This window comes from Saimiri boliviensis, chromosome 9, assembly GCF_048565385.1.
Source record: "Saimiri boliviensis isolate mSaiBol1 chromosome 9, mSaiBol1.pri, whole genome shotgun sequence".
Lineage (NCBI taxonomy): Eukaryota > Metazoa > Chordata > Mammalia > Primates > Cebidae > Saimiri > Saimiri boliviensis.
Window position 1 is genome coordinate 31,583,932 of NC_133457.1, and position 23,604 is coordinate 31,607,535.

General features: G+C 46.5%; 1 protein-coding gene and 1 pseudogene across 2 annotated transcripts in view; one reads left to right on the forward strand and one right to left on the reverse strand.

Annotated features, from left to right (window-relative positions):
* The window catches only part of SH3BP5 (SH3 domain binding protein 5), a 79,008-nt gene that overhangs the window by 47,674 nt on the left and 7,730 nt on the right, over positions 1-23,604 (reverse strand). For both annotated transcript variants that reach the window (XM_074405660.1, XM_039480166.2), the window contains exon 3: positions 18-146. In XM_074405660.1, the coding sequence (XP_074261761.1) occupies positions 18-146 (129 nt within the window). The remainder of the gene's footprint in view (positions 1-17; positions 147-23,604) is intronic.
* On the forward strand, positions 13,528-13,624 carry LOC120368378 (small nucleolar RNA U13; annotated as a pseudogene).

Consider the following 23,604-nt stretch of genomic DNA (forward strand, 5'->3'; position numbering starts at 1 on the left):
CTATGGGGCTGTCTTACCTGCCTTGCCACCCTCCGTGCCTCCCAGTAGGGCTTGGAATCTTCCACGGCTTTGCCAATTTTCTTCACTAGTTCATCCAGTTTCACTGTCGCTTCAACCAGAACAGAGCGGAACTTCTGACGAGCATCCTGCAGCCGGGGGAAACCGAGGAAACACAGTTCAGGCTTACGCAGGGATCTGCAAACACCTACCAGACGGACCTGGACAGAAACACCAACGAAGGACTGCACCCAACACACAGACCCCTAAAGCAGCACCTTTACAAGACATGCTAGAGCAGCGCCACCCAAAAGAGCTTCCTGCCATGGTGGGAACGTCCTGTGCTCTGCACTGTGCGGGGTGGCGGCCACCAGCCATGCGTGGCTAATGAGCATTTGAAACTGGCTGGTGTGACTGAGGAAAAGAGTTTTTAGTTTATTTCATTTTAATCAGGCTAGGCACAGTGGCTCACGCCTGTAATGCCAGCACTTTGAGAGGCCAAGGCAGGTGGATCACTTGAGTCAGGAGTTGGAGACCAGCCTGAAACCCCATCTCTACTAAAAATACGAAAATGAGCCAGGCGTGGTGGCGAGCGCCTATCGTTCCAGCTACTCAGGAGGCTGGGGCACAAGAATCTCTTGAACCCAGGAGATGGAGTTTGTAGTGAGCCAAGATCATGCCACTGCATTCCAGCCTGGGCAACAGAGCATGTCTCTGTCTCAAAAAAAAAAGTTTAGTGAGCAACAAGAATGCAAAGTTTCTGAGCACCTCCTATGTATATGCACAGTATGTTGTGCACTGTGGACCCTTTGGAAATTACCCCCATCCCTATTAAAAATGCAAAAATTAGCGGGGTGTGGTGGCACGTGCCTGTAATCCTAGCTACTCAGGTGGCAGAGGCAAGAGAATTGTCTGGACCCAGGAGGCGGAGGTTGCAGTGAGCTGAGATCGTGCCACTGCACTCCAGCCTGGGCAACAGAGTAAGACAGTGTCTCAAAAAAATAATTTAATTCATTATACTTAAATTTTTTTAATTAACATGGCTAGCAACTACTATATTGGGCAGCATGTATAGATTAAACAGCTTTGTCCAGGACCTCTGGGAAGAATATCCAGCTGCCTCTGGCAGCTTCAGTCCATATGATGCAGTCAGCGTTAAAGAGAGTGCAAATGTATTTATCACATGCCAGACCTGCTGCCAGGCCTTGGGCGTAGCCTTGCCTCCAGGGCATTTATAGCCCGGTGGGTGAGGTAGGTATTACAGTCCATTCCAGAAAAGCCAGTGCCAGCGTAAGAATGGTCCAGGCGCCATGGAACTCAGCAGGGAAGAACCGCACCGGACTAGGTATTCGAGGGAGAGTCACAGGAAACTTCCAGAGCAGTACTATCTAAACAGAAGCCCAAAGCATGAATAAGAACTCGGGGGAGAGAAGGAAAATACTGCGTCCAAAACAAGCGGCAGAGCCTGTGTCCAGATAAGAGGGGAGGGGGAGCAGCATGGTGTCTGCGAGAAACTGGAGAAGCCAGAGGTCTGGAATGCGGAGAATGGCCAGAGATAAGGGTGTCATCCATTCTGAGATAGCAACTAGCAACTTGGGCCTTAACAGGAGTTTGGAAGGCAAAAGGGGACTGTGTGAGGCTTAATCACGTTGTAAAAGTCAAAAAACCAGATCCAAGAGAAGAAAAACAGTAAGTTAGTCCCAGGTCTAGGAGAACCTATTGGGAGGGATCAGGGCAGTGCTTCAGACCCCACAATCCCCTCTACTTCTCCCTTAGCATCTGCCTCACAAAGCTACACCTAGGGAAGGGAGGGATACATGCATGAGTTGAAAAAAAAAAGGAAAATGACCAGGCACAGGGGCTCACACCTATAGTCCCAATACTGTGGGAGGCCCAGGTGGGAGGATTGCTCGAGTCCGGGAGTTAGAGACCATGCTGGAGGATATAGTAAGACCCTGTCTCTATAAAAAAATAAAACTAGCTGGGCATAGTGGCATGTGGCCAGGGTAGGAAGATTGCTTAAGCCCAGAAGGTTGAGGCTGCAGTGAGCCGAGATCATACCACTGCAATCCAACCCGGGCAAAAGACCCTGTCTCCAAAAACAAACAAACAGAAAAGAAAGGGGAAGTGGATACTCCAAAGGAACAATACATGATCATGAGTTATGGGGCTGGAGATTCAACAGCCACCTGCTGGTAAAATACGTGTTCCACTAGCTAGAGGGACCTGACTCACAAGTAACTATCCGAAAATTTTTATTTTTTTTTTTGAGACAGAGTCTTTCTCTGTCACCCAGGCTGGAGTGCAGTGGCATGATCTTGGCTCACTGCAACCTCTGCCTCCCAGGTTCAAGCAATTCTTATACCTCAGCCTCCCAAGTAGCTGGGACTACAGGTGTGCGCCACCATGCCCAACTCATTTTTTTTCCCCCGTACTTTTAGTAGAGATGGGGTTTCACATGTTGGCCAGGCTGGTCTCAAATTCCTGGCTTCAAGTGATCCACCCACCTTGGCCTCCCAAAGCACTTGGATTACAGATGTGAACCACTGCACCCAGCCAAAATTTTCTTTCTAAACATGTAATTGCAGGAGTCTCATGGAGGTAAAGGAGGCTCTGATCAGTTCTAATTCATCCCATCATCCCAAGCTGTGGGCTTGCTAGATCGGTTTGCAAATGCCACTGGCATTCCACAATATGGGAATAAAAGTGCTGCCTTTCATGGGAGTGCCTCAGCTCTCGAGCCTGAATCCCACTTCCAACACAGGCTTTGCCGCTTTCCCCTGGTTCTGTGCCATCATCATCATCATCCTGATTTCCTCTGCCTTCTGTCTTATCAGACCAGGCTTGGGGTCATTCGCTGCAATGTCTGCAGGCAGAAAACAAAACTAGACTTGTTCTCCAGGGGAAGTGCCCAGGGAACAGAGAAGCCCCACAGAGCTTCTATGGGACTCGGCTTCCAGTAAGTGGGAAGCAGCATGCTGTCAAAGCCCAGGATTTTCATCAGAGACATGGATTCAATGCTGACTAAACCTCTTCCTGCAAGGCCCAATCAGGGCCTTCTCTATGAACCATGTGCATTACCTGTAAAACTGTTACTTTCCATCCCATAGGGAGGGCTCTTAGAAGCAAGAGAATACAAATGTACATTTAACAATTTCTGGGCACACAGTCAGTGCTCAATAAATGCAAACAATTTTTCCTCCTGGTATAAAGAGAGACCCTGAGACCCAGGGAGTTTCTGGAGGCAAGGGCGGCTGACGCGATGGACATAACAAGCTGTCAGACCGCGCGCAGCTGCTTTGCAAGAGGCACTCACATGCATGGCTGCACCCTCACGGTCACCTCCCGGGTGGTGGGCAGTGACAGTGCTGTCCACATTCACACCAGTGAGAAAACCGAGGGCCAGGTCGGGCAGCGTGCGGCCTGCGGCAGGTCACATCTCCCCCAGGCCTACTCTGTTAAATGAACATTGGGCCCCAAAGCAGTGGCCTATGGACCAATAAACGTAGTGCATTTGGCTGGTGTGCTGTGTAGTAAATGGCAGGGAACATTCACATTTAAAAAAAAAAAAAAAGTGAATTCTCAAATTTTTCATTTAAAGAAAAGAAAAATAGCTAGAAGTAGAGCAGAAGGTGCCCCGTCAGGCAGGGAGTGCCCTCTCTAGTCGCTGTCACTCCAGGGCCTGAATCACTCATTCAGGTTCCCTGCCCAGCCGCTGAAGACATCAGATTTGCTGAGAGCTCTTCGGGGAACTGGTGAATACAACCCACCAATGCTGCCTTTGTAGAGAAAGAAGGAGGGACACGGGGCACAGACTGACTGACTGCTTCCTATGTGGCAGGCACTACTGTCAGCGCCAACAATCTGTGCCATTGCTAACGATCCTAACAGGTAGGTGCTATTGCTACCGTTCACATTTTACAAAGGAGGTAATAGAGGCAAGGAGAAGAAAGGTAACTTGTCCAAGGTCAGAGAGTTGGGAAGAGACAGCCAACAGTTAAACTCAAGCAGTGCTAAGACTACTTACACACACTGAGCAACAGACACACGGCTGGGAAGGCCACACAACCCAAGCCAGGCTTGAAGAAAGGGGATTCCACCAGACAGAGAGGAGGGACATTCGAGCCTCCAGTATGAATGGGCTGGCCTGGTAGAGGCTGGAGTGAGGAAGCCTCCCGGGCCATATAAAGGCATCTGAACTTCCTCCCATGAGCAATGGGAGACTATGGCGCTGTGGGGGAGGGGAGATTCTTTCTTGTCTCTTTCTTTGCAAAAGACTTTCTAGTACCGATTCATCACTGAAATTCTGTCTCACTCTGCTCTGCTATTTGCCATTTCTCTTCCTTTGACCATAAATCACATCTCATAATCAAACCTTTTAACCTGGTTCAATGTGGTATGTTTTTTTCCCATAGGGTTACTTAAGTGTCAAGTAATTTATTTCCAGTGAACCCTTTGTCAGAAATAATTAAAGAATGCACTCCACCACAAAAAGGAAACATAATCATAGTTTACTGGATGAATCAACTGTGCATAGCACTTACCTCGCTGCAATAAGGTAATCAAATACTGACCACAGTGGAATTCTGTTGAGGGCAGGAGATGGGAAAAGGAGGTGGGGACAGAGTGAAAAGAGACAGAAACCTCATCTTCCACGGCAGGATGTCAATAGATAGTCACTCAAACTGAAATCAAGTAGTCACACAGTACATACTATTTGGTCATAGAAGTAAATACCTCCATCAGCTAAAATATATTAAACTAACATAGTAACTGTCTAGGGGAGAAGAAAACAGGGGTAGGATGGGAGAATGGGGTACTACAGGCTTTTTGTTTGCTTTGTGTTTTTGTTTTTTGGGTTTTTGTTTTCCTAAGAGACAGAATCTTGCTCTGATGCCCAGGCTGGAGTGTGGTGGCGATTCACAGGCATGATCATAGCACACTGTGGTCTCAAACTCCTGGGCTCAAGGGATCCTCGTGCCCCTCCCAAGTAGCTGAGACTACAGGTGTACAACACCATGCCTGTTTTTTTTTGTTTGTTTTCAACTGTAAAATACCATAGGTTTTTCTAAACAGGGGCATAACCTGATCAAATTCAGGTTTTACAAAAATCGTTACATGGGTGTAGAGTAGACGCAAAGATTCCTCAGGTAATTCTGATGGACAGCTTCAGGGCCCACCAGCCTGACTGATGCCCTTTTTGTGACTGTCTGTATCAAGTGTGTGACCATCAAGAGTATTAAACCCAGAAGACTTGATTTGACATCAGTGTTTCCTTCTCTAAATGAGGCTGTGCCGCCAGGAATGATGCATGACTGGCTGACGTCTAACCACCAACAAGCCTATTCATCCGAGATGCACCAAAACTAAGTACAAAGCCAGCCCTCCCCCCATAAGAAAAAGCCCACTCAGCTGTTACCATTCCACTGAGGCTCACAGCTACTTGGGTAACAGTTCTCAAAAGTATTGAGGTAGGAGGGGCCGCAAACCAAAATCTTTCCTGTATCTCCAGCATTATAGCCCTAATATTCCTTGGTCCTCGCCCACACCGCTCAGTCCCTGGTGATGTGACCAGGGCCTGGTCACAGGCATACTCCTAGCCACAGTGATTGTTCTGCGAGCAGGGGCGGTAGACATGACCCATCACAACCAGCGAGACTTCATTTCGGGACCTTTCTGAGACTGTTAGAGGAACTTTCTTCCACTGAGATGTTGAAGAGGATGGAATGAAAGCCTACGGCAGACAGCAACCATCTTGGCATGATGAGGGGAGAGCCTGACAGAGAAGAAGGGAAGGAGACCCCTAGGAAGCCCCAGTGACACTTTGAGCCTCTGGACCCAGCAATACCTTACAGTCTACCCCGAAACTCCTCCTCCCTGAGCCAAGACAGGCCCCCGCCACCATCGTCATTGCTAGTAGTCCAAGCTAGCTAGAACTATATTGCTGTCACTTGTAATTGAATTAAGCCTTAAATAAATATGCAATTGAAAGATACACCTTTCAAAAGCCATTATTAGCACAGGTGAGCAAGGGTCAACCCACATTCTATAGAGTGGCGAAGCACTAGAATTAAATACAGTTAACTGCTGGAGGGCTGCTGTCCCTGACAATAAAGCCGTGTATAAGGAGCAGAGTCTGTGGAATTTAGTTCGACCTAGCTTTTATAAAGCATTTCTTTAAATACATCTTAAAGCCAGCTTGCCACAATTGAACATGGGCTTTTTGTCTTGTTTCTTAGTTCAAGACTTGACCATGATTCTTTGTCTCCTGCAATTACAAGCAAACGTGTCTTCCAAGATCAGAGTGGGGGTGGCTTCACGAATGTCCATCAAGGAGAGAAAGCTGACTGCTTCCCCTGTGGGAAATGAGCCATGGAGGGGAACAGTTCAAAAGTACAAACTCATGTGAGAGCGAGCAGATCTTCCACCAGCCAAGAGAAAGAATCCATTTACCATCCCAGGGCTGTTTACCAGGGACGTTTTTAGATCAGCACTGGAAAGAGCTCTACAAACAGTTCCCTCTGCTTGGAGGCGGCCTCAGCTCCTCAAACCTGAAAACTGTGTCTCATCCATTAGGTGAGTCAGACTGAAGGTAATTTATTCAAGCAAAGAATTGCTGGGGGTGGCAGAGTCTCCCTGTCAGACTGTGTCAGTGTGTCAAACACACAGCTCTGTGCCAGGTAAGAGCTCAAGCTAAACCATATAATCTGGCACCCGATGTACAGTGGAAACAGCATGCAGGTTGAGCGAGCAGCGCACAGGACGAGGCCCCGATTTCTGGCCAATCGTTGACCTGCTCGCCTCAATTACCTTGTCTGTAAACTGAGAATGGTGGCTTTTCCTCTTCACAGGTGTCCCCAGAATTAAGTGAGATAAAGATGGGATGGTGATTTTTAAAAATAACTGTCCTACATATTAGAGACGACACCATACTTCAAAAAATCCTTACTAATGCCATTTACAAATATACCACTTTCAGTTTGCAGAGAGAGGTTTCCCAGGCATTATCTGAGACACACAACAACCCTGTAAAACAGGCTCAGCCAGAATTTACGGATAAGAAAAGCCCAAGTTTACAGATAAGAAAATTGAAGGCCAGGTGTGGTGGCTCACTGCTGTAATCCCAGCATGCTGGGAGGCTGAGGCAGGTGGATCACCTGAGGTCAGGAGTTCTAGACCACCCTGGCCAACATGGTAAAACCCCATCTACACGAAAAACACAAACATTAGCTGGGCATGGTGGGTACCTGTAATCCCAGCTACTAGGGAGGCTGACACAGGAGAATTGCTTGAACCCGGAAAGCAGGGGTTGCAGTGAGCTGAGATCATGCCACTGCATTCCAGCCTGGGCGACAGAGTAAGACTGTCTCAAAAAAAAAAAAAAAAAGATAAGAAAAGAAAAGAAAATTGGAGCCCTGGAGCTCCAGGTGACCTGATCTCTTTGCATGAGGTCGAAGGACTAGTAAATGTCAAGTGTTAGATAAAAGCAGATTTTTTTTTTTTTAAGACATACCCAAGCTGAATGCTGTCACACAATCATGGCTCACTGCAGCCTCCACCTGGGCTCAAGCAATGCCCCTACCTTAGCCTCCCCGAAGTAGCTGGGACTACAGGCACGTACGACCACACCTGGCTAACTTTTAAATTTTTTGTAGAGAAGAGGTCTCACTGTGTTGCCCAAGCTGGTCTCAAACTCCTGGGCTCAAACGTTTCTCCTGCCTTAGCCTTCCAAACTGTTGGGATCACAAGCGTGAGCCACTGCAACCAGCCATCTTCAGTCTTCTAGTCCAATCTGCCGGTCACTTCACCAGTGGTTCCCAGAGTGTGGTCTGGGGGAACCACTGGTGGGGGTGGGGGTGGGGGCGGGGATGGGGCGCCTGGAAACCTTTTCCAGGAGTCTGCAAGATGGAAGCCCTTTTCATAATAAAGACGTGCCATTTTCGTTGTCATTCTGGGTGTTCAGTAGAGTTTTCCAGAAGCTACCTGATAGGGGACATGGCAAGAAATGATACAAAATACAGAAGTAGCTGAGAGAATCCAGCTCTTCTATTAAGCCAGACATTAAAAAGACTTTCAGGTCGGGCGCGGTGGCTCAAGCCTGTAATCCCAGCACTTTGGGAGGCCGAGGCGGGTGGATCATGAGGTCAAGAGATCGAGACCATCCTGGTCAACATGGTGAAACCCCGTCTCTACTAAAAATACAAAAAATTAGCTGGGCATGGTGGCATGTGCCTGTAATCCCAGCTACTCAGGAGGCTGAGGCAGGAGAATTGCCTGAACCCAGGAGGCAGAGGTTGTGGTGAGCCGAGATCACGCCATTGCACTCCAGCCTGGGTAACAAGAGCAAAACTACGTCTAAAATAATAATAATAAAAAAAAAAGACTTTCGAAAGCATGTAAAGCAATTACTCCTTCATTGAATTTTCTGTTTGGGAAAATAGTGCTTTTTCAAATTTATTTTTGGAAAAATAACAAAAATACATATTTTTTTAAACATGTAATAGGCTTATTGTCACTTTTAATGAATACAGATCTATGAAATAAATGTCTTTTGATTTCTATGTGGCAAATATTAATATCCACAAAAACGAAGCTCTCTAGGATACTCAATCATTACCAAGATCATGAAGGGGGACCAACAGCCAAAAGCTTCCAGTGTGCAACATGGCACCTGCCCCCAGGCCCGCTCCACAAAGATCCCTCTGGACTCAAAGACAAGAGTGTACTTTCGATAAGAATGAAGCAGTTATTCCTCCTCAGATCTGTTTTAAATGCTTCTGATTTTGTCAGGGAGAAGCACTCCATTTGGTACTACAATGTCTTCAGCACCTATATACATTTGCTAATCTCTTTCTTAAAGAAAAGGGAAGCTGTTGATAAGGAAAACAATAAATCTACTGGAAACACATAACATTACTCTAAGCTGTACCACTATACAGTGGGCACTTCCTATGTAGATATTATTCTTTAATAAAATGCCTGCTTTAAAAATGTATTTTCCTTTGATGGTTTTCCATATATAGTAAGGATATTCCCTTTTCAAACTGAAGTAAGGCCAGACTTGGTGGCTCACACCTGTAATTCTAGCACGTTGGGAGGTGAAGGCAGGTGGATCACCTGAGGTCAGGAGTTCAAGACCAGGCTGGCCAACATGGTGGAACCCCGTCTCTACTAAAAATACAAAAAAACAAAAAACAGCTGGGCATGGTCACAGGTGTCTATAATCCCAGCTACTTGGGAGGCTGAGGCAAGAGAATCACTTTAACCCAGGAGACACAGGTTGCAGTGAGCTGAGATTGCACCACTGCACTCCAGCCTGGGAAACAAGAGCGAAACTCTATCTCAAAACAAACAAAAAAAAACTAAAGTAAAAACATGAACCAATCTAAAAGACAACATAGAATAAATAGCACATCTAGTCCAAGGACATGGTAAAAATGACGGCAGCAGCAGAGTAACTGGAGTTAGGGAAATCCTGCCCTAGAATGACGGGAATATTTCCATTAGCAAGAACAGACTAGAATTCTATGATAAAAGGCACTATGGAAACATCCTGACTTACCGGCCAGTGGTAAAGGTACCTGAAATGTTCCGTTCACTATCACTTTTTTCTTTTTTAGATGAAATCTCACTCTGTTGTCCAGACTGGAGTGCAGTGGTGTGTTCTCAGCCCACCGCAACCTCCGCCTCCCGGGTTCAAGCGATTTTCCCATCTCAGTCTCCTGAGTAGCTGGGATTACAGGTGCACACCACTACGCCCAGCTAATTTTTGTATTTTTAGTAGAGACAGGGTTTCACCATGCTGGTCAGGCTGGTCTCGAACTCCTGACCTCGTGATCTGCCTGCCTCAGCCTCCCAAAGTGCTGGGATTACAAATGTGAGCCACTGCGCCCAGCCCACTCTCACTTTTAATGGCAAAAACCACAATTACTTTTGCATCAACCTAATACAAATCATGCTTTCTTTCCAGCCATCCACTCTATTCTCTAAGAGCACTTGTGGCAGCTACTAGAACACACGAACCACTTTAAATAGCACTTGGGTGGAAAGGGAGCAAGTGCTCTCCAGCGCTGGCTGATGGAACTTCTGTGACGAGGACATGTGCTACATCTGCGCCGTCCAACACGGAAGCCACAGCCACTTGCGGCCAAGCAAACAGCTGAAATGTGGCTGGTGCAACTGAGTTTTGTATTTTATTAAACTTTAAGGGGCCAGGTGCAGTGGCTCACACCTGTAATCCTAGCATTTTGGGAGGCCATGGTGGGAGGATCTCCTGAGTCAAGAGTTTGAGACCAGGCTGGGCAACATAACAAAACCCCATCTCTACTAAAAATACCAACATTAACGTGGTGTGGCAGTGCACACCTATCGTCCCAGCTACTCAGGAGGCTGAGGTAGGGGGATTCCTTGAGCCCAGGTGGCCGAGGCTGCAGTCAGCCAGGATCGTGCCACTGAACTATAGTATTGGTGACAGAGCAAGGCTCTGTCTCAAGACATTAAAACTTAATTAACTTAGTGATAATTTTTTTTTTTAATTTTTTGTTTTTGAGACGGATTCTCACTCTGTCTTGGCTCACTGGAACCTCCACCTCCCAGGTTTGAGAGACTTAATGGTAATTTACATAGCTGCGTGTGGCTAGTGCCTGCCCTATTGCACAGTACAGGCCTAGCCCTAGACCCTTCTCTGCTTTGAGAGATCCTGCTACGCTTTGGGGGGGCCTCAGCATGCCTTCCCTCCTGCCTCTGTCTGGTTTTTCTTCTTAGTCCCAGCTCCCGCAGGGAGGGACTTTCACAGCCCTGAGAGAACAAGGGCCAGAACAAGCTGATTCTACCTTAAGAATTCTGCAGCAAAGAAGCGCAAAAGCAGCTCAAAGACTGCAGGAGGGTGGGGACCAAGGGAGCCAAACCAGAAAGGCGGAGGCAGGAGGGTGCAGGAGCCGGGAAGCAGCAGAGGTGGAGAGCAGGGATATGGATGAAGACCACCAGGGAGCTGGAGCCAGCGACAATACTCCTGCTCATGGCGCGGGCCCGATGCCACCGTAGCCGGTGTCATCCAACCAGAAGAACCAGGTGAAACAGGCCCAAGGTGACAAATGCAAATGGAAAGGAATGCAACGGGAAGAACATAGGAGGATCTTCAAGTTGAGGAGAACCTCCGGATCCCTGCTGAAGACCAGGGACCTAATTCCCTTTCCCCTGAGCCCTTTTCTTTTCCCATCTCAGGCCCTGCCTGACTTCAGGAGTAGGGGCCCCTCAGAGTGTTGGCCAGATCTGCTGCTTCCTTCCGTGAGGACTTGCCACCATGATTCCAATAAAAGACTCCCTCTCTCAGGAATCAGAAGAGAGGAAGCCAGAGGAGGGAGAGACAGCCAAACACAGTTGAGAGACAGAAGAAAGCAAATGTGGAGGCCAAGTGGGAGGCCCAGGCAGGGAGATCGCAAGGTCAGAAGTTCAAGACCAGCCTGGCCAAGATGGTGAAACCCCATCTCTCCTAAAAAAAAAAAAAAAATACAAAAATTAGCCAGGCACACTGGTTGGTGCCTATAACCCCAACTACTTGGGAGGCTGAGGCAGGAGAATCAGTTGAACCTGCGAAGTGGAGGTTGCTGTGAGCCAAGATCACACCACTGCACTCCAGCCTGGGTAACAGAGACTCTGTCTCCAAAAAAAAAAAAAAAAAAAAAAAAAGCCGGGCACGGTGGCTCAAGCCTGTAATCCCAGCACTTTGGGAGGCCGAGGCGGGTGGATCACGAGGTCGAGAGATCGAGACCATCCTGGTCAACATGGTGAAACCCCGTCTCTACTAAAAAGTGCAAAAAATTAGCTGGGCATGGTGGCACGTGCCTGTAATCCCAGCTACTCAGGAGGCTGAGGCAGGAGAATTCCCTGAGCCCAGGAGGCGGAGGTTGCGGTGAGCCGAGATCGCGCCATTGCACTCCAGCCTGGGTAACAAGGGCGAAACTCCGTCTCAAAAAAAAAAAAAAAAAAAAAAGCAAGCAAATGTGGAGAGAACCGTGATGTAGCACAGAATGGGTAGTGAGAGATGACTGGGCTCCTGATTCTAATCCTGTGACAACATAGTCATATGATACATCAATCAAACAGGACACTTTTGAGAATAAGGAGAGGCACTACAGGCACCCACCAAGACTGTCAGGGCCAACTGAGACGTGGTCTCCCTACGCTTCTGAGCCAGTGACACTTCCCTTCCCTTGAGCTCCATGAAAGCCTCCTACAAACCTTTCAGAAAATCCTCCCTTTAATTTAAGCTATTTGAGTGGGTTGTGGGGCAAAATGCAGGATAGTCTAATCCCAGCTTGGGCACTGCCCAGTTCCAGACCCTCTGGGCAAGCCTTGTATATTCAACAGTTGACAAGGCCAGATCCGATTTCATCACTCCAACCCTTTCCAAGGACCATGCTGCCTGTCCTTATCTGAATCACCAAGAGGTTCCCTCCACTAAGAGGACAGAGGCAAAGTAAGGAAAGAAAGGGCTCATCATGGTTTCCTCCTTCAACTTCCCTTCCTCTCAGGTTGACAAAGGTCTTGGACCCTTTTAAGGCCTAAGTAGAACCAATTTCCTCCTAGACAGAAAGGGTCTGGTTGAGAACTCTGATCTAACTATAAAGTGTTTCCAAACAAGCAGGTGAGCACCCAGTTCCACCTCCCAGAACATTGCAGCCTTCCTTTCAATCCTTGGCCTGTGTTCAGATTCCATAACCAAAGGGAAGTGCTGCCATTTGGAGGCTGAGTTAAGGCAGAAGGCTCTTTTAACTTTTTAGTTTAAAATAAATTCAGACTTGGAAAAAAATGAGGGTAAGATGCAGACACCATGTCCCTTTACCCTACAATATTTTGGGTGCATATTTCCTAAAGATGAGGCCATCCACTTATATAATCGGAGTACAATGATCCAAATTAGAAAATTAACATCAGTACAATGCTATTAATCTGGTCTATAGCTTGCTCCAAATTGCATCAACTCTCCCACTGATTTCTTTCACAATAAAGGGCAAAAACTGTTTTCCTGGTCCAAGATCCAATCCAGGGGTCACACGCTGCACTCTGTCAGCTACCATTCTTTCATCTAGAATGGTTCTTCAGTGTGTGTCTTTCAAAGCCTTGATTTTTTAATAATATGAGCCAGTTATATTGTAGAACGTCTATTTGGAAAAGACTTGCTTTTTTTTTGAGACAGTGTCTCACTCTGTCACTCTTAGCATCCCGGGTTCAAGCGTTTCTCCTGCCTCAGCCTCCCGAGTAGCTGGGATTACAGGCATCTACCACCAGGCCCAGCTAATTTTTGTATTTTTAGTAGAGATGGGGTTTCACCATGTTGATCAGGCTGGTCTTAAACTCCTGACCTTGTGATCTGCCCACCCTTGGCCTCCCAAAGTGTTAGGATTACAGGTGCGAGCCATTGTGACCGGCCAAGACTCATTTTCAATTCCTCTTTTCTGTTAATGTTATGTAGGCATCAGAATGGAATTTAACCAATTACAAACAAATGTTTAAAATAGCTCAAGGTAGATCATGTTGTAGTGTGATGACTGGGTGTTCACATGTCTGTGTGAGATATGCTATCCTCTAATTTTGTCATGATATGATGCAGGCACCTAATATGAAATGGAAAAAAAAAAAAAAAAAAAAAAAAAAGCCCAAGGTACAAAGCACCATGAACAAAGGAAAAAAACTCACGAGCCCTTCAAAAGTACGAGCCAGCACAGGGGTCAGTCCTTTAAGGCCCGGGAGGATGGACAGAAGTTACATAACAACCCTGCATGCTCACAAGCCAGGACATGTGCATGGACACAGCTACAAAGACTCGTGGGGCCCAGGGCTTTTTCATTTACGGCCAAACACATGTTCTTAAATCCACAGGATTCTTTGTGTAAGAGGATGCAGAAATGCTGAAACAGCAGTGTTCTCCTGAATTCAACCGCAAGAGCACTATTGCCATGTTTACACCAGGAGGCTTCACATATTTCCTCAACTGCAAGAGCCACAATTTTTTTTTTCAGAAATTCACAATCACTAGATTTCAGACAGATTACACCACTGATGTGCATGTTTATTGGGGGTGGTGTTTGAACTACCCCCCAGGCTGTTATGAAAAATACAAGGTCCATTTTATAATTAGCACAAGTCTTAGAAATGAGGCAGTATGGTGAGTTCATGGCCCAGCCTTGGAATGTTCTAGAAATCAGTTAGTGCAGCCTGCGCAGGAATCACACATCCACCCACCACAGCATTCCAGGCAAGCTGGCTGGCTGACTTCGGGGCTGGCTTTTGGATAACCTCCCTCCTGCCTTCAGTTAATCAAAATGTTAAGAAAGAAGAGCACAGGATGCAAAAGAGCCAAAGTCAAAGTCGATGGCTTAACTCTAGAGACACAGGAGAAACGCCTGAAGGAACAGCTAGAAACATCAGAGTAGCTGCTTCTCGGGCTAGAACTAGAAGAAGTGAGACAGAAGATTTTCATTTTTCATTATAACTTATCAGGGGCTTTAAAAAACAAAAACAAAACAACAACAAAAAAAACTATGTCCAAGTATTGTTTCAACAAAAATGATTTTTTTTTTTTTTTTTTGAGACCAAGTCTCACTCTGTTGCCGGGGCTAGAGTGCAGTGGCACAATTTCAGCTCACTATGACCTCCGCCTCATGGTTCAACCAATTCTCCTGCCTCAGCCTCCCAAGTAGCAGGGATTACAGGCACCCGCCACTACACCCAGCTCATTTTTTGTATTTTTAGTAGAAACGGGGTTTTACCATGTTGGCCAGGCTGGTCTCGAACTTCTCACCTCATGATTCACCCACCTCAGCCTTCCAAAGTGCTGGGATTACAGGCGTGAGCCACTTCACCCAGCCAAAAATGAAGTCTTAAGTCGATTACAGCATAGATTGACTATGTTATAATAGACTTAAAACTTCATTTTTGTATTTCCCCAGCTGTCAAGACCGAGGGTGGTTCATAATTTATTCAACATGTGGCTAGATCAGAATGGAGATCCCAGTCAAACAGTCTCCGGGCTGGAAGAGAGTTTGCCCATCATTTAGTTTAGATGCTCCCATTTCACTGATGAAATGACTGAAATCTCAGACGATAAAGATCCTCTCCCAAGGATCTATACCTGATTAATATCAGTGCAAAGACTGAAAACCTGGTCCCTTAAGTCCCAGACAGCATTCCTTCATCTAAGCAGCCTCAGTGGGGGTCTCAGAATACGTATCTGCTATGCCTCCAAATATAAACTATTTAAAGGCATGGGCTCCAGCCTCAGATTCCTGGATTCTTATACATCCTGGCTTTACCACTCCCTGACTGTGCGACCTAGGAGAACTGACTTTACTCACTCAGTGCCTCCCCTTCTCATCAACATTCTGAAGGACTGTTCTGATAATGAATAGGATAATACTTAGCACAATACTTAGCATACAGTAACTTTTCACAAAACAGTGGTTATTTTTACTTAGGTGCCATGATTTAATAAATGGCTAAGGGGCTGGAGGAGGAAACGACTAACACTTGTTGGACATAAATACCAGGTACCATGCCAGACACTTCACAAACATCACCAGATTTAATCCTTAACAGCTCTGGTAAGATAGGTATTTCCCTTCACATTTTAGAGAGAAGGAAATTAAACCCAGATACACTGATATAACTTACCAAAGCTGTACAGCATATTAAGAGGCAGAGAGAAAGTCCAGGTGTGGTGGCTCACACCTGTAATCCTAACACTTTGGGAGGCCAAGGTGGGCAGATCACCTGAGGTGGGGAGTTCGAGATCAGCCTGACCAACACGGAGAAACCCCATCTCTACTAAAAATACAAAATTAGCCAGGCATGGTGGTGCATGCCTACAGTCCCAGCTATTTGGGAGGCTGAGGCAGGAGAATCGCTTGAACCCAGGAGGCGGAGGCTGTGGTGAGCCGAGATCATGCCATTGCACTCCAGCCTAGACAACAAGAGCAAAACTCCATCTCAAAAAATAAAAATAAAAATAAAAAAAAAGAGGCAGAGAGAGAATTCAAATCCAGCTCTCAGCTCCAAAGCCTGCACTTTGCACCATCATATGTAGTTTAGTTTCTATCAGCTCCAAAAAAAAACGTTTTTCTATGCTTTCTTTTTTTTTTTTAAGATAGTCTCACTTTGTCACCCAGGCTGGAGTGCAGTGGCACAATCTTGGCTCACTGCAACCTTCGCCTCCCAGGTTCAAACAATTCTCATGCCTCACCCTCCCAAGTAGCTGAGATTACAGAAATGCCCTACAATACCCGGCTACTACTTTTTCCTTTTTTGTATTTTAGTAGAGACAGAGTTTCCTCATATTGGCCAAGCTGGTCTCGAATTCCCAGTCTCAAGCAATCTGCCTGCCTTGGCCTCCCAAAGTGCTGGGATTACAGGCATAAGCCACTGTGCCCAGTCTCCTATGCTTTTTTTGACCCTAAGTTTTGTAACATTGAAGTGTGGTTTTCTTTAATAAGTTCTTTTTTTTTTTTTTTTTTTTTTTTGAGACGGAGTTTCACTCTTGTTACCCAGGCTGGAGTGCAATGGTGCGGTCTGGGCTCACTGCAACCTCCACCTCCTGGGTTCAGGCAATTCTCCTGCCTCAGCCTCCTGAGTAGCTGGGATCACAGGCACGAGCCACCATGCCCAGCTAATTTTTTGAATTTTTTAGTAGAGACGGGGTTTCACCATGTTGACCGGGATGGTCTAAATCTCTTGACCTCGTGATCCATCCGCCTCAGCCTCGCAAAGTGCTGGGATTACAGGCTTGAGCCATCGTGCCCGGCTTCTTTAATAAGTTCTAAGTGAGGAAGTGGATCTAATTTCTATCAATAAATGTAATACCAGGACTGTCTTTCCCCAGAGAAGACCCAGCAAAACCAGTGTCAGGGAAAGAAAACAGCATCTCTATCTGGACTTGCCCGAGGGGCATTAGAACCCTACCACACCGAATTTATAAAGCATCTATCTAATTATTGTACCTCTGGCTGTAGGCTCCACTCATTTTTTTCTAATAGGCATTGAAGCCATGATATCATTTTTTTCTCTCAGACAAAAGATTTAAGAAATGGGCAAAGTGGCAAAGAATTCCCTAAGGCAAGACCCTCAGCATTGCTAAAAACTGTCCATCTTTCCTTTATTGTTGCTGGCTTATTGAGGGTCACTGGGAAGACTAACCAAAGCTGTTGCTTTGATGGCTGGTTAACCATTAAAGTGCCTCAAGAAGACACTGAAACATGGTTTTTTATGAAGTCTCCCACAGAAAGAAAGGCAGAAAAAGAAGAAAGTCTAAGTCCTATGGGCCTCAAAACAAATCACTATCTTACATCACCATGAGGGTGGCAGTTTCCAAATATGGCCTACAATTCTTTGGCACTACCCCAGTATCAACAAGAATTAGAATCCAGGTGGCCTCACGTCTGCTTGGACCAACAGATTCTAACAGAAGTGCTGCTCTGCTTCCAAGGCTCAGTCAGAAAAAGCCATGAAGCGTCCACCTGGTCATCTTGGGACACTCACTCTGGAAGACGCCAGAAACCACAAGGAAGCAAAAGTACCATACTAGAAAGGTCACACATAGGCACTCTGGCTGCAACGCCAGCTGAGCTCCCAGCACAAGCTTTCAGAGCCAGCATCCTCTGTCAGACACAAGAGTAGACCATCTCTGACGTCCACCAGGCCCTCAAACGACTATAACCCAGGCTGACATCTGACTGCACACAACTCCTCAAGCAAGAACCGCCCAGCTGAGCCCTCTCAAAACCTCTCTAAATTCCTGATCCACAAATCATAGGCAAAATAAAACAGTTGTTTTAAGCTATTAAGGCTTGGGGTAATTTCTTAGGTAGAAACAGTAACCAGAATAATGAAGACCACCACCACCCCCATTTCACTTCTTCTTCCAATAAAGCCAAAAATCAAGTCAGAGAACATTAAATCTGTGGGCTTCAAATCCAGAAAAATGAAGCGGAATCCTTTTGCATGCTGGAAACAAAAGGGTGTGGTGAATGAAGACAAGCAAACCCCATTCATCATGCTTTGGTGGAGTTTAATGCCAAACAATAAAAGATTTATATTAAGAAGACTTCACTGCAGTTATAATAAACAGCGGATATTCCTCTCATTGTCTCCCCGATAGCAGTTTCTTTCTGTCAGAGCAAACATTAATATCTCTTAGATAATCCAGCAAAACACAGCAAAGGGAAAAAAATCAGGCAAGAATAGAACAAAATTTTTTCCACCTTCCTTTAAGGAAATGAAAGGGGCTGACTTGCTGAGCTCTCTAAGAGCTGCTTTGCAAATTCTGTGATACTCTTGGTTAAAATGCACTACAAAAAGCAGTACAGCCTTTAATGATGGAAACATCTATGTGGCAATCAGCAGATTAAGTAACTCTCAAAGAGAAGGGCTAGGCAAAGATACCTGGGCTGCCTGCCAAAGGATGAGGTTCAATAGATGTTTAATTCATCCAGCCAAAGCACACACACACACACACACACGCACACGCACACACACACACACACACACACACACCCCACTACATTAAATTCCCTACAACGAATGCTGACAAAGAAAAATTAACAGCTCAAAATTAAAAGGTTACAGTCCACAGGGACCCGATCTCTATCAACTTGGGGATTTGAAGATTCTCATCAACCACAGGGATAGCAATGAATCCATAACCGCCATAGCCGGTCTTCTTTTGAGATGACACCTCAGAGTCAGAGGATGGGCACCTTGAATACAGCTGGGGATACAGCCACATGATTTGTAGGGAAATCAGCATCAACTGCAACAACAAGTGCTTCTGACCCTATCATGGGTTTTAGCTGAGGGGCCAGGAAAGTTTGTGTATTACCTTGTTGGTCTTCATAGCTTAAAAGGAAGACATGTCTAGTTTTTTTAAGGCAATACAGTACATGTCAATATTGGATAGCTATTTCCATGCTCTAACCCAGGCGTCCCCAAACTTTTTACACAGGGGGCCAGTTCACTGTCCCTCAGACCGTTGGAGGGCCGCCACATACTGTGGTCCTCTCACTGACCACCAACGAAAGAGGTGCCCCTTCCTGAAGTGCGGCGGGGAGCCGGATAAATGGCCTCAGGGGGCAGCATGTGGCCTGCAGGCCATAGTTTGGGGACGCCTGCTCTAACCAATGGCAAGAACACCATTTTGGCCACTAATATCATTTTGCTAATGTGGCTACTGTGAATGAAGTTGTGCAAGAGAACCTATAGGTGCCCACATTTATCCATTTAGAAATGACGCTAACAGTCAAATGCATAGAGTAACTAAGTTCGAATATCGGCATATTCTTAATATTTGGAATGTTTTCCATTATATCTTGACTTTTTCTGTATTTTATAAATAAGCATATAAATGAAGGTCTCTTGGCTGTAGAAGATCTAAAGTGCCTTTAATGCACTTTTCATCCTTCCATGAATTATAACTACAGTGGCTTAACAATACACTAATTCATCAAGCAAACCAACGACATCAGGGTTTATCTACAATTAAGGCTGAAACAACCAACCCCAAGTTTTTCCCATCAGCATTCATAGTTCCCAAAATTCCTTCCAGAGAAATTCATTTCTTTGCTTTATAAAGACATTTTGTTTTTACAACAAGCTTCATTCCCCACCCCCATGCCATGAAAATTGTAACATAGGGTCACTGTAAATATTTCAGAAAACACCAAGAAATGAAAACTAAAAATCACCAGCATTTTCAGCAGCTAGCAACAACTGGCAACATCCAAGGGTACACTTTCCTAGAGCCAGGCTTTGCAAACACCGCGGTGATGGATCTTCCCCCAACCGTACATCAAGACTTCTGTACAATAAAAACAAACTAGAAAAGAAAAATGCCCCTGGGATGTCACAACAACATCAAACTGCCAAAAAAAAAAAAATTCTAAAGGCTTACTCTCAATTTCTGTATTTACTTCACCATAATTGGTAACAAGCAGTTCACACTCTTTGGCCCACATAAGAATAACTATGTTGGCTGGGTGCGGTGGCTCATGCCTGTAATTTCAGCACTTTGGGAGGCCGAGGCAGGCGGATCATTTGAGATCAGGAGTTCAAGCCCAGCTTGACCTATATAGTGAAACCCCATCTCTATCAAAATACAAAAATTAGCCGGCCAGGGTGGGCAGGCACCTCTGATCCCAGCTACTCGGGAGGCTAAGGCAGGAGAATCGCTTGAGATCAGGAAGCGGAGGTTGCAGTGAGCCAGGATCGCACCACTGCATTCCACCTTAGTGACAGGGCAAGACTCCCTCTCAAAAAAAAAAAAAAAGAATAACTACATTAGGCCTGTCTTCTCACATTTATATATTCTTTTACTATATATATGGTTTTATATATGCTCTCTCTATAGTTTTATAGATATTTTATGTATAGCTTAATTTTTTTCCCACGAAATAGACCATGGCCATTTTTCCATATCTACACATCTTTTTTTAAAGTGAAAGGCCACTCTTAAAATGCTAACACGCACAAGCAAGGCAGAATCTTATATGCTAATGAGGCAACATCTGCATAAATGGACAGGTTCTGAGGAGGGAAAGGAGAACAGGTCAGCCTGTCCAAAAACAGACTGGGAGGCCAGGTGTGAAGGCTCATGCCTGTAATCCCAACACTTTGGGAAGCTGAAGCGGGAGAACTGCTTGAGCCTAGGAGTTCAAGACCAGCCTGGGCAACATGGGGAGACCCCCCCACCACCACCATCTCTATAAAAATAAAAATTAGCCAGGCATGGGAGTGCACTCCTATGTAGTCCCAGCTACTTTGGAAACTGAGGTGGGAGGATCGCTTGAGCCCAGGAGTTCGAGGCTGCGTGAGCTATGATTGTGCCACTGCACCCCAGCCTGGACAACACAGACCAACACTGTCTAAGGGAAAAAAACAGAAACAAAGCAGGAGGCAGGGTGCAGCAGCTCATGCCTATAATCCCAGCACTTTGGGAGGCCGAGGTGGGAGGATCACTTGAGGTCAGGAGTTGACCAGCCTGGCCAACATGGTAAAAGCCCATCTCCACCAAAAACGCAAAAATTAGCCAGGCATGGTGGCACATGCCTGTAATCCCAGCTACTCGGGAGGCTGAGGCACAAGAATCGCTTGAACCTAGGAGGCGGTGGTTGCAGTGAGCCGAGATCACACCACTGCACTCCAGTTTTTGAGACCCTGTCTCAAAAAATAAATAAACAAAGCAGGGCTCACTCAGGGTAACTCATTTCCGCACCACAGCAGACAGGCCACAGCACAATGCCCTGCTGATCCAGTGACTGCAAAGTCCAACCCGCTGTATGGCCTGTACGAGCCCTCCTTCTGGCCCTTTTCCTAGTGCCAGTCTGACAAAGAAAGGTCATGGCAGGACCTGGGGAAGAGAACCACAGAGCAACTGCCAGGCCCCATGGCCAGTTTGGCCCCAGTGGACATCTCATTGGAACCTTCTCCGTTTGCAGCACCCAGTTGGTCTCAGCCCTCCCTGCCAGCCAAGCACACAGGAGGCCCTCTTGTCCACTCAGGCCGGGCAACTTTCAAAGCACTCCCTCACACAGCATCCCTTACCATCCTCCAGGCCACCCGGGGATGTAGGCAAGAATCGCAGCCCCCAGATTCAAAGATGAGGAAGCTGAGGCTTCCACGTGCCAAGTATCCCTAGAAGTCAGCAGACCTCTGATTTCAACCTGTGTCACCTGATGTCAAGACAGCTTCTTCCCTCCACCTGCCCTTCCCCATGGCTTTGGATTTTGGTTATTTCACAGCAAAAACTGAGACATGATCCCATTTTAAAGAAGAAATTGAGGCACAGAGATTACATCATCTGCCAGAGGTCCCACAGTTAAAAAGAGGGGAGCCAGGATTCAGTGCCAGACGGTCTGGCTCCAGAGGCCAAGCTTTGCCAGCTATCCTATAGCCAAGTTACTCTACAAGTTTCAAATCTTTCCCCACTCACCTGCTTCCCCAAAGGAAAATAAGCAGTATAGGAGGCCACTGAAGCCCAAGACTTTAAGCACCACCACTCTGATAGCCAAACAAGTCAGAGCTGTGGGGGGCAGCGCAGCAGCCCTGGCCCAGGCTACCTTGAAGATGCGCAGAAAGACCTTACACGTGTTTTTTCTTTACAATCAGCCAATCACCAAAGGGCCTGTTAACACTCCACCTCTTCCTGCCCCAACCTCCCTCAGGCCACAGATGATGTCTGCAACATCAGTGCTCTGCCTCCTCCACTTTAAGGCTGCTCTGGATTTTACCTTCAGACTACTTGGGATCTGCAGACCTCAACTCTGATGCCCCCTACTTCAACAAAGCTTTGTGTGGCCTCCAAAATGTCCCTGAGTGACTCTACCAGGACCTCCCTCACTCTGCTACAATTGCTTGCGTGGATTCAGGAGACAGCTAGCTCCATGAGGCAGGGGCGTGCCTGATTATTTGTTGACCACCCTGGTCCCCAGCGCCCCACACAATATTTGCTGCAGGAAGGCCTCCAAGCCAATGATTACTTCAACCAGACCTCACCTGTGTACAAGAAGGTCCGGGGTGCACGGGCTCTGCCAGCCCAGACCGGGCAGCCTGCCACCAGGCCTGGAATCTGGTGCAGCTTCAAGAAATAGTTACTCCTCCCTCTCCCGGTCCATCTATTGCTTCAAACATTCCCTAGCAGTTTCTTCAAAGCACAGCTGAGTCTTACAGGACCTAGTCCTGAGTGCATTCCCCCAACACATGTCCTGAAAGAGAAAGAACTGGGAAAAACACTGTCCTGTGGTAGAGGAATTTTTCTCCTGATTTGTGCTAATAATTCATGAGAGAGGGGCCAGGCAGCTTCCATTTCACCCCCAACTCCAAGTAAGTATCTAAGCTCAAAACAGAGTTTTTGGTTCTACCATTGCTCCTTGGGTCCAAAAACAAAAACAGTTTTAGGTTTTGTTCTTAAGAGAAAATATTTGCTGATTTTTGGAGGGAGGAAAGGCAGAGATAATGGGTGCTGGCTTAAGCATGTTTGAGGAATACAGATACTCAGAAACAAATCTTTTTTCTTTTGTTCTGAGATGGAGTTTCGCTCTTGCTGCCCAGGCTGGAGTGCAATCGTTCAATCTTGGCTCACCACAACCTCCACTTCCAGGGTTCAAGCGATTCTCCTGCCTCAGACTTGAGAGTAGCTGGGACTACAGGCATGCGCCACCACGCCTGGCTAATTAGGTATTTTTAGTAGAGACGGGCGTTTCTCCATGCTGGTGAGGCTGGTCATGAACTCCCGACCACAGGTGATCTGCCCCCCCTGGGCCTCCCAAAGTGCTGGGATTACAGGCATGAGCCACTGCATCCCACCAACAAATGATTTTTCAAACCACCCTGCAAGTTTAAGCAGAACCTATTCCTATCTAAGCTGAGCAGGGAGGGAAAAGAACATAAGCATTTACCATTCACTGCGTTTGCTCCCAGGGGGTGGGGGAATTCTGGGAGCTAGAAAAGTCAGCTTTGGATTACTGGGAGCCAGAAGAGCTGTAGGTGGTAACCAGGCTCTGCTGTGGCCCACCCCCGCCCCATCCCCACTCCCACTCCCACTCCCACTCCCACCTCCACCTC